Genomic DNA, 10947 nt, shown 5'->3' with positions numbered 1-10947 from the left:
AAAATAGCCATTAACGTGGAACGAGAAACACATGATTCTTATTGATATCAGTTTAGGTTATGAAATTTATAGAGTGCGTTCGCAGCGCACGTATACTTTTATATTGATTTCCCTGAAAATTTTTGTGAAACGACCATTTAGAATACATTATACACCACAAAATTCACTACCCGGACGTACGCCTCCTGTCAAAGTTAGAACACATCTTGTAACCCACTAGCTCTGTAAATCTTTCCGTGTTGTAGAAGTGGCTGCTCTATACCTGATGCCTCTAATTATTCAAACTTCCCTCCGCAGAACACACATCAATACGTAAACTACTTGTGTGCAATATATTCGTGTTCATTTCTGCAATTATTGCTATACCATGTTTTATATATACTACATGAACTTGCTGTATTTTTGCTCTTGCTAATGTATTGGTATAGGAAGCAGGACCTCTGCCATGCTGTACTAACGATTTCTTGTCTTTTGTTCTCCTACCAAAGAAATAAAACGGAGTTTAATTGATATTTCGAGTTTAAAATATCCGAGTAATTTATTTTTCGAAGCAGTAAGGCAGATCAGTATATTCTTGTTTTCTCACTATTTTGACATTTCCTCCGAAAATTAAAAAAAAAAATGCCGCTAGATCTTGTCATGATCCAGTAAGCAGAAATGCAGTTTAAGCGGTGCTTGTTCAATCTAACAGCGTGAAAACAATTTCAAGGGCCCGTTTTAAATTGTCTTTAGCTGACCTTCCTTTTTCTAATGCATTGTATTTTCCCCGGCCTTGTCCAATTGTCTGCGCAAACTGCGAAGACTTCGTTTTATGCACACAAGCTGTTTCTGCAACGCTGGCGTCTGCAACATGTGTTCGAGAGAAAGAACACTGTAACGGAAGCATTTCGTAGATTTCCAGCCCTTCTTGCCAGTGTTCCTATTACGTAGGGTTTCAGCGACGCCTCCCTAGCGGTTGCTGGGGTTTATAAGGAGGTCTGAGTAATTTGAACTGCTCTTGGCGAGTGGGCCACCGTGGACGTCGTTGGTAGCAGAAGAAGGCAGCAATGACGTCCCTTTTAATTGCCGTGGTCGCACTTGCTCTCGACGTAGGTTATGGTCACCCAGGTGAGTGCAATTTATGACAGGTGTTGCTCAAGATTTTCACGCAATATGAATGTGGCAGTGCGCAAGCCAAGTATACTAAGCGTAATGGAATAGTACTGTCACCATCCGCGACGGTCGTCTGGTGGTTATGGGGCTCGACTGCTGACCCGAAGTTTGCGGGATCGAATCCCCTCCTCGGCGGCCGCATTTCGATAGAGGCGGGATGCTGGAGGCCCGTGTGCCTACAAATTTAGACGCACGATAAAGAACCCCAGGTGGTCGAAATATAGTATATGTAGAATCGCTCTGAAGGCGGAGTGTGGCCACACATCCCATTTCAACATATTACTTGGACTTAAGGTGCAGTTTCTTTGGTAAGGAGTACTAGTAACAGGACGAAATCGCTCGCAATCATACGTGGAAAGTCTTATCTGTGTTTCCAGTATTACTACATTCAAAAATTACCTATATGATGTAAAAGCAAGGAAGTACCGAGAACGGCTTGTGGACACTTCTGATGTTACAGTAAGGACTGCTAGAATTCGAAGACGACTGCTCACGGTTGCACTGCTTCAGAAATTGAACGACAGTGTAATTGCGGCGTATTTCAAGATCGCTCTTCTGATTGTCAATATTTTTTACTATAGTAAAGTTAACTTGTGATACAGCTTAAAATGACTCAAAGCTGAGCTAGTTGGTAGGGATTCATGATTAAAGACGGTATGCATGTAAACATAGGCAGAAGAGAAAAGTCAGGAGAACACACCCGGCTACTAACAATAGAAAAGGTGCTGAGCGGTGGAATATAAATGAGGCAAAAATACTCATCTGCGAATGCCCAGGCCAGAGGCGACGCCTATCACTCCACCACTTCTATGTACATTTTTTTTTTCGATTTCTGCATGCATGCATAAAATAATGTTCAATATAAGCAACACATAAAAGTTGTACGACATTTCACTTGCTCAACTGATTTCAAGAGCAGGTCCTCTGCATTTCGAACACCCCCCCCCCCCCTTCAAGAGCATTTATATAAGACGCGATTATTCAGCTTATGCTTTATTGATGTTTTAAATTGTTGCTTCGATGAAGCTGTTTGAGTGTAAACACAATCCGCCCCGTTGACGTATGTGAACCTAAACGAGTGCTGCTAATTAATCGAGAAGGCGGCAAATAACTCGAAACGTTAAAAGTTCACTGCAAAGGCCCAGACAGACTCTTTCATGAAATTGCCTGTTGCAAATTAGAGCTGATGAAGCGGGCTATGTGTGCCACTTACAGGCATATTTTAGTGCTTGGAACTTTAATATGTAAAATATTACATTTGCGTGATTCCCCTCCGAATAACTAAGAGAATGGTTCGAGGAGCTCGCTTCTTTGTTAAAAAGGCTCACTACATTACATTTTACATTACCATGCGACATCTGCGAACACTTGCAGTTTGCTATGTATTTCACATAACGTAAATCCTTTATAATCGCTGATTATTTAGCAAGGCAATATTTCGTTCTTTTTTTCATCAGCTGTTTCATTACCAGAAGGCACCGCAAGGATAAGGGCGCCCGGTGTGTCGGGATCCTTAGGAGAGTGCAGTTATTTTTTGGGTCTAATTGAAACGACGTCATAGTGAAACTCCCCCCATGTCACTAAGTGAACATAAATCGCCATGCCAGGCCACGTTCACAAATTGTAGCAGCTTAGCATTGGATCTCTTTTTTAATAACGGAGCTGTTATGGTGGATCGTTAATGGAAAATTCCAACGGAGCTTCCGCATCTTCTAACGGGTACTTGCTTCGGTATTGGGCAAGCCCCAGTACTCACCTCCTGTGCACTAAACAGGAGGAAGCTGTCTACAACTAGCCTAGCGGTTATGTGCGACAGAAATTGGGCAAGCTCCACTAGTCACTTCCGGTCTACTATAGAGATGACGAAGTTGTCTATAACTAGAATGTTCGGCGATGGCTAAAGTGCTAATAATGAGGGTGGTGGAGAGGGCGCGAAGCATATACACACGATAGCTAAGGAAATCGGTTCCAGCCTTGAAGAAGACCGGTCCACTTGTCGAAACGTCAACTCGAGCATCCACCCCCTGTTTACAGATTTTTTTCATCGCAATCTTTCATCTTCCACTTCCTGCCGTTTTAAAGCGGGATAGATAGATAGATAGATAGATAGATAGATAGATAGATAGATAGATAGATAGATAGATAGATAGATAGATAGATAGATAGATAGATAGATAGATAGATAGATAGATAGATAGATAGATAGACAGACAGACAGACAGACAGACAGACAGACAGATAGATAGATAGATAGATAGATAGATAGATAGATAGATAGATAGATAGATAGATAGATAGATAGATAGATAGATAGATAGATAGATAGATAGATAGATAGATAGATAGATAGATAGATAGATAGATAGATAGATAGATAGATAGATAGATAGATAGATAGATAGATAGATAGATAGATAGATAGATAGATAGATAGATAATCCGCGCACCAGTACTGGTTAGCTTACCGGGCGACGACAGAACAGCCTGTACTTCTCCACTCAAATGTGGTGTCACACAGTGAAGATGGTTGTAGTGCTGATTTACGCTCGTGTGCCTTCGTCATTTCCTACATTCCGCGCACCAGTATTGGTTAGCGTTACCGGGCGAGGACAGAACAGCGTGTGCTTCTCTACTCAAATGTGTTGTCACACAATGAAGGCACTCGGAGTGCTGACTTACGCCCCAGTGCCTTCATCAATTCCTACATTCCGCGCACCAGTACTGAATGGAACTTCTGTCTGTAACGTCTACGGTTCTTCAGTGTATCTATAAAAAATTCCCACAGTCACTTGAATTCGCCTAAGGTGACTCAAAGGCGAAAGCCATCTTCTGCTTCTCAATCGATTTACTGATACTCCTCCCCCCTCCCCACCCCAACATCGAAAGCTTGCTGCGAATAACGTGGTTCTGCACGGCCTCCGGGATTGGGCCACCTTTAACCATGCGATGATTTCGTGTGATTACGTCTTCCCGTGGCGTCATGTTACCTGACGTCATAGCGACGTTATCAGGTCGTAATCACTGATCACGTGACTCTTGAATTGTTCATGCCGACGCCGTAGACCCCGAAGGACACTTTTTGCGTTTGATGAGGTATGTAAGGCTTCCGCCGAAATAAATAAATAAATTTATCACAGTTGTGCGGCCTTCTTGGAACCACCTCTGGTAGAAACACGCCGCTTGCCACCCAGGAATGTCTCCAGCGAGTGCATTAAATAGATTTCGGTAGAACGACTGCTGCTGCGAGGAGACGCCGCAATTCATAATATGTGACTGCTGGCATTCTCAGCGTTTTTTTTTTTAGTTTGGTTGTGGTTTTTCCACCTTCCAGACAATCGGGGGACTACACTGCCTTAAACTACATGACTAGCGACGAGATGAGCTGGCTTAGCAAACGGACGCGGTAGCTTGAACATTCCCAACCATGTATATCAAGCTTTAGGCCAAGCTCAAGACCTCCTACTAAGACTAGTCATAATGTTCAGGCTTGTGTCTAGGTATTTGGGGTGCCATGTAAAATTTTCCTAAAAATAATATCGTTGGGTTTTGGCTGGCATAATAAATTGGAGTCGTGGCGCTGTACGGACGGTCCACGGTATTTATTCAGATGAAGGCTTTAGAACGTGTAGAGGTTCGGCACTCCTGTATTTAAAATGGCAACATTGTTTGCAATAAGAACGTCGTCGATGTTTGGTCATTACTGCATCGAGAACTAAGGCGTCCTATGGTTCATTGTTTAGTTGCCGTGTTTATTGCTGCAGAATTTCGTGGTGGCTTGTGTGCAGCATTTTTATCTTGCCTCTGCACTGTTTCCTATTCCGTATTCACCTTATGTGATATACGCTCGGTCGGTAAGGTGAAACACAATGGCTTCGCTTCCGTGGAGAGTTATTTTTTATTTTTTGTCGAGCTAGAACGCTTCGAACTCATGCGTCCAATATTTTAGGAACGTTGGTTGCTGGTAAACTCATTCGCATTCGGGTGCCTTCGAAAACTTCCATAGATGAAGCCATCGTAGAAGCAAAACAAAGCAGCAAGGATGCAGCAAGAAAACGAATGATCCTGCTCTAAGGAGCGAGAACACTTCATAAATACATAACAAGCCAAGACACGGCAAATCAGGACATTAAAGCCCTGATTAGCCCTGTCTTAGCTTGGCTGTTCGCCAGCTGGGTTAGAGATAAAAAATGGGGCAGAAAATTCAGTGCCATACGGCAGCACGAGTCGCTTTTCAGAATGTTCATGCCAGTGTGAGGGCATATTTTCTTTCTTGTAATAGATCTCTTTTGCTTGCCGACCGCATCCATTTTATTGGTACTGATTCACCAGCTCTTGGTATATGAGGCCTGTTCGCGATAGCAATTATATGGACAGTCTCGGCTGGTTTTTGCGGTCGCCGTCGCCGTCGCCGCCGTCATGCTGCGTATATGTATAAGTATGTATATATACATCAACATCCCAAAGAAAAATAAATCAGAAAAATGCCTCCGAAGCGCGGAATCGAACCAGCGACCTCTCAATTCGCAGCGCGGTGCGCTAAGCACTACTCCACAAAGCGTAGATCCCTCAGGTAGCTAACGGCGAGCGTTATATACACACCCTTTAGCGTTTGCAGTCCTGCGAGACGGAGGCGCTTATAAGCGTTTCTTCATTACCAGCGAGATGGCGCTAGGAGCGCGACGGGCGCACTTGAAGGCGTCGGTCAGCTCTCTCGCTTCTTCTTATATCTGCGCAGGGAGAACCTTGCCCTTCCGCTGTCTGCTCGCGCGGGCGCTCGAACAGGCTACCGCAGTGTTCATGATTCCCAGCAGATGGAGCTACGTGGTAGCTCTCACCGCGCGTCGCGTACGTGTAGCTAAAAGTGTTTCAGATGCCGTGCACGTAACGTACGTGTACTTTTCACGTTTGGGTACGAGAAGTCCCTACGTACGTGAAATTAAAACTGTCTAGTAGCTGCCGGGTAGTGGTGGACGCACGGTAGTTGCAGCGCGTCCATCACGGGCCGCTTTTCTTGCTATCGCATTCATTGCTTCGCCCTTGTGGCGAAACTGTGACTTTTAGCATCCTCTGACAAACGGCTGCTTCCTGTGTTGTGGGCAACGGCCCCTCATGTGGTGACGGAAACGAAAGTAAAACTACTAAGATTCCGAGTAGGTTAACTCTTTGAAACATCATGCGGAAAATAAAGATTGAATAGTACACGCATAAAATGTACTGTGTTTTAAAGAAAAGATAGTACAGCAGCGCATGATAAGCCATATTATCAGATATACTAAGGTATTGTGAAGTACACAGAAAGTTTAATAAAAGTACTACTAGTCTCTATAAATATTAGAGATACAATGCAGAGTCAAAAAAGCCCAAATTCAGGGGAGGATGGAAGCTTGAATATTTGAAACATTTTTGAATGTGTAGTGTCGCTTTAGATGGCGTTTCGACCAAAGGACTTGTCTTCTTCGAGGCTGCAACTTCAAGGCTTCAAGCCTTCCCTAAGTTTCAGCCTTGAACAAGACAAGCCCGCTTGTCGAAAAGTTGGCTCCAGCGACACTCCTGTTGAAGAATTTTTCGTGTATTCGTAGTCAAGCATGCGCGGACAAATTTATGGTAGAGAAAGCTGCCAGGTTCTTCGCGTAGTCAATAAAATACTTTCCACAGCAATGTATTTATCGATTGAAGTAATTTGCAAGGTATGTATACTAAATCGTGAAGGACGCGTTCACGTGAGGAGCCAGGTTCTTCGCTAGCAAAGAAATCGTGCGACTGCCTCTGGCTGCTTGAAAAGCACGTAAAACGTTGACTTTTCTTTTCCTATTTTTTTTTGCGGTGTTTTCCAGCTGGCAATGGAATATCGTGGTCTACAGGTGGAATTGGGGGAGCCACGGGTAAGTGTAACCAACCTACAGCTTCTTCAAAATATCTTGTAATGGCTTGTAATCAACGAGTACGTTAGCTTTTTCAAGAACTGTTTTCGTGCAAGGCGTGTCAAATTGTTCCGTCAGTTACAAGTACCATAAAAAAGTTTACGAGGGATAAAACAGCGCAAAAATATATTCGCCGATGATTACGATACTGCCAAATGCGAATTCCGAGCGCAGCTTCGTGTTGAGGCAAGGCCAACTGTGTCTGAAGTTCTTTCCGCAAGGAATCCACTACGCCATAAATCATAATTTTTGTGAAATAGGACAGCACCTACTACGCCATTATTCGTTTTCTGCGGATAAGCGAGGTACCCGCTACACATATGTAAAGTTTATGTGCATTTGGTTGATGCTGCATGTGGCTAATGACGATGAGCAATTATGGCGGACCACTTTGCAGTGGGTGGGAAGAATTAAACCAAACACTCGCTGTGCAATTAGCATGTTTGATGACTGGTTGTTATTTTACTTTTCTGCCACGCTATATTACATAGGTTCCATTACATTCCTTGCCCGACATGACGCCTGTATGGGGTCTTTTTGCAAATGAGGTTCAATCACCAGTGTGGCTCTGTCGTGCAATACTCGACTGCCACGCAGACGGCCCGGGTCCCAATCCCATTGGACCCTGGGTATTTTTTTATGTCTCTTGTTTACGCCACCTACGGCGACGGCGCCCGTCGGCCTAGAGCTGCGCTCTAAAAGGCAGCGGGACAGAAAGGCGCAAAAATACAGCCCTGACTCGAAACTCATTTATGGCTTCGAATGCAAGGCCATTTACGACAAGCATCAGAGCAACAGAAAGGTGACGACAAGAAAACTTGCGATGGCCAAGAATTTGCCGAAACAAGTGAATAATTTCCCGAAAGCGACAAACAAGAATAGGTGGCAGCACAGAGTGAAACCCAGAAGGCGGGGCACTTTCATAAAACAAATCACCAGTGATTACGATACTCTCTAATTCGAAATGCGAGCGGAGCTGTACAGAGTCCCACTTGTCTATACTTCGTTTCATACGTGAAATGCAACGCTACGGAGCCTAGCGAGACTTCTTGCAGTAGACGCGTCCGCACCAAGAAGCAGGTATAGGATTTTACCACCTGCAATATGATTTTTTAACATGAAAGTGTTTTATGCCAGGGTCCACCAAGACTTTGATGACGTATTTCCGCCACGAAAATACGTCAGCAAAGTGCACTCGATCACATGGCAAAGAAAAACTAGAAGAAAAAGTTACGTTGACAGGAGTCGAACGCATGACCTCTCGGCCAGTGACGATAGGTGGCGGGTGCTTAACCCACTGCGCTACCGTCAAACACGAGAAGGAAGCTACATCAACGCTCCTTTTATCTTTCACATTTTCCTTTCCCAGTTCTCTTGGTTCGTGAGGTCGTGTCGCCGTCCTGAAGTGATAGAGGGAAGTAATGCGTGGCCTCCGCAATGAGCTCCGGAAACGCACCGTTGCAACAACCGTTCCCTTCGGTGCGTTTCCAATAGGAGAAGTGTAATTTCGTCAACGCCTGAACACAACGCGAGGTGGCGGCTTTAGCCCAAGCTTCGCTCATAGCATCCATCTATATTAAGGAGAAAGCCTGTAGTGTCTCATACTCGCGGTGTCCGTCCGTGCCCTGGCACGGTGCCAGCTGTGGCCTCTTCCCCTCACACTCTCTCAGCAATCACGTAATGGCACAGCATTGTAGAGAAACAGTTGCGCGTTGCTCCTTCCAACGCGCACTGCGCAACGCGGTTCCCGGCATACAGCAGCGGCGTCCTCGGCGGAGTCGAATGGCCGCAGGCTTTCGCCGAACACACTTCTGAATTGACAAAGTGTCCTGAATTTTTTAAAAGAAAAAGCTTTCCGACGCTCCCCTGGCTACCACACTCCTTTCTCCGCTCGCCCTGTGAGAAATCACGGCGCCCCGCCACGGTGGTCAAGTGGTTATGGTGCTCGACTGCTGACCCGAAGGGCGCGGGATCGAATCCCGGCCGCGGCGGCTGCATTTTCGATGGAGGCTAAAATGTTGAGGCCCGTGTACTTAGATTTAGGTGCACGTTAAAGAACCCCAGGTGGTCGAAATTTCCGGAGCCCTTCACTACGGCGTCTCTCATAATCAAATCGTGGTTTTGGGACGTTAAACCCCAGGTATTATTATTAGAAATCACGGCCAGGCTAGAGAGGAGACACGACGCGCGTCGCGTTTTCCTTCGCGTTTTTAACGCTGCCGGGGTGAGATCTTTTTGTGAACTCTAACATTCCGCGGGATGGCGACCTTAGCCCAAGCTCAGCGTGCGATCAGCGACGCTCTTCTGGCTGTCTTACCTCGTCTCTAATTACGCTCTCCCCGTGCGAATGGAATGGCCTGAGTAGCACTAGAAACGGCGCGTTCCCGGATCCAGTCTCGGAGGTCACAAGTAATGCATCATGACAACAACGAGCGCCTACTGCGAGCGTTTCGGTAGTCTCAGCGCAGCGGACACTTTCGCTGCATTACTGTAGGAAGCTATATTGTCTGTGAAATGCAGCGTGCGCGGTTACGTGACTCGTATTTTGCGTCAGCGTGTGATGCCGCCTCGCCACCGTATCACCGCTTCCAAATGGACCAACGATGTTTCTCCGCCTCCTACTGCTTCGAGTGCACTGGTACCGACTACTAAAACGGCTGCAATAAGCACCGCAGAAAGGCAGCGACGTCGACGGGCGATTTTCGTGCAAGTGGGTGCTTTGGTGCACAGACACACCAGCGCGAAGCGGAACGCCCTCGCGTGTTGACGGCTCGAGCGATGAACTCTGCTTCTCGCGTTCCTGAAGCGCTCTGTGGCAGTGTACGCATGAGCACAGGCGCACGTTTCCCTATTACTAGGGCGCGCTCATATTGCCGTTTCGCCCCTCAAACGGCGACGCTTTGAAAGAGGGAATATCGAATACCAGTTTATATTATGTCCATATTGACGCCATCTTTGCGCGGTATTCACCATACGCTGCGCCCAGGTGTACGTTAACTAACAGACCCACCACGAGGATTTAATCACGATCATGGACTTTAGTCGTAGAGGTGAAGACGTGCCACCTGTCGTCAACATGGTTGCGTCCACATCAAGCTGTGCTGTATCTGCCAAACACCAGTAGACGTTGTGAACGCTCCTGTAATAAATGTACAATAAACATTAAACTACTTCTGTGAGGACACGTTTCACTTTCGTGTTATACCGATTCCAATGATAGAGAGACCAACAATGTTTTTTTACAGCGAAAGCTGTTATCGGATCACAACGGCAGTGGGGTGCGTGCGACCTCTTTCGCGCGAAATAAAAAAATGACAGGAAAAAAATTTCTGAGACGTCGGGCGCTCTTACTAACCATTATAATCAATCAAGCATTAGCACCTCTGACAGCGATTAAGGTTCCGTGCTTTCATCCTATCTTTGCATGGTGTAGCGATGACGTCATTCTCGGCAACAGATAGCACCCGGTAGCTGTTATTCTTTGCTTCCACCCATCACCTACCTAGCCATTGGTAAGCAGCCACTTTGTGCTCTCGGCCATGGCTGCGGTGACAGTAATGGTGTTTGAGGCCCTTATACATTACAGCGAAAGCTGTTATGAGATGACAAAAAGAGCCAATTTTGGTGCCGTAGTTATATGCCGCCGCCGCTGGTCTGCGTAACCGCTATCGCGAGAAGTAAGAAAAAAAAATTAAATTAGAAAAAAATTTTTAGGAACGGATGGGATTTGAACCGGGGCCCTCTGCATGGCCGTCAAGTATTCCACCAGACAGCCGCGCTGGGTGCTTTCAACTCCTTGGCAAACATACCCTATACAGGTGTCATGTCGGACAAGGAATCGTTTTAAAGGGACCGACAACTGGCCAGAACGTGG

The 10947-nt window shown here is 45.8% G+C and overlaps 1 protein-coding gene across 1 annotated transcript in view; it reads left to right on the top strand.

Moving 5' to 3' along the window:
- The first annotated feature begins 821 nt into the window (after nt 1–821).
- LOC125756393 (uncharacterized) overlaps nt 822–10947 on the top strand; it is a 31953-nt gene continuing 21827 nt past the window's right edge. The window contains exons 1-2 of the mRNA XM_049411092.1: nt 822–1107; nt 6987–7034. Of these exons, the coding sequence (XP_049267049.1) occupies nt 1047–1107; nt 6987–7034 (109 nt within the window). The 5' untranslated portion in view covers nt 822–1046. The remainder of the gene's footprint in view (nt 1108–6986; nt 7035–10947) is intronic.

This window comes from Rhipicephalus sanguineus, chromosome 11 (genome assembly GCF_013339695.2).
Source record: "Rhipicephalus sanguineus isolate Rsan-2018 chromosome 11, BIME_Rsan_1.4, whole genome shotgun sequence".
Classification (NCBI taxonomy): Eukaryota; Metazoa; Arthropoda; class Arachnida; order Ixodida; family Ixodidae; genus Rhipicephalus; species Rhipicephalus sanguineus.
Note: the sequence above shows the minus strand (reverse complement) of the source record. Positions and strands in the feature narration are given on the sequence as shown.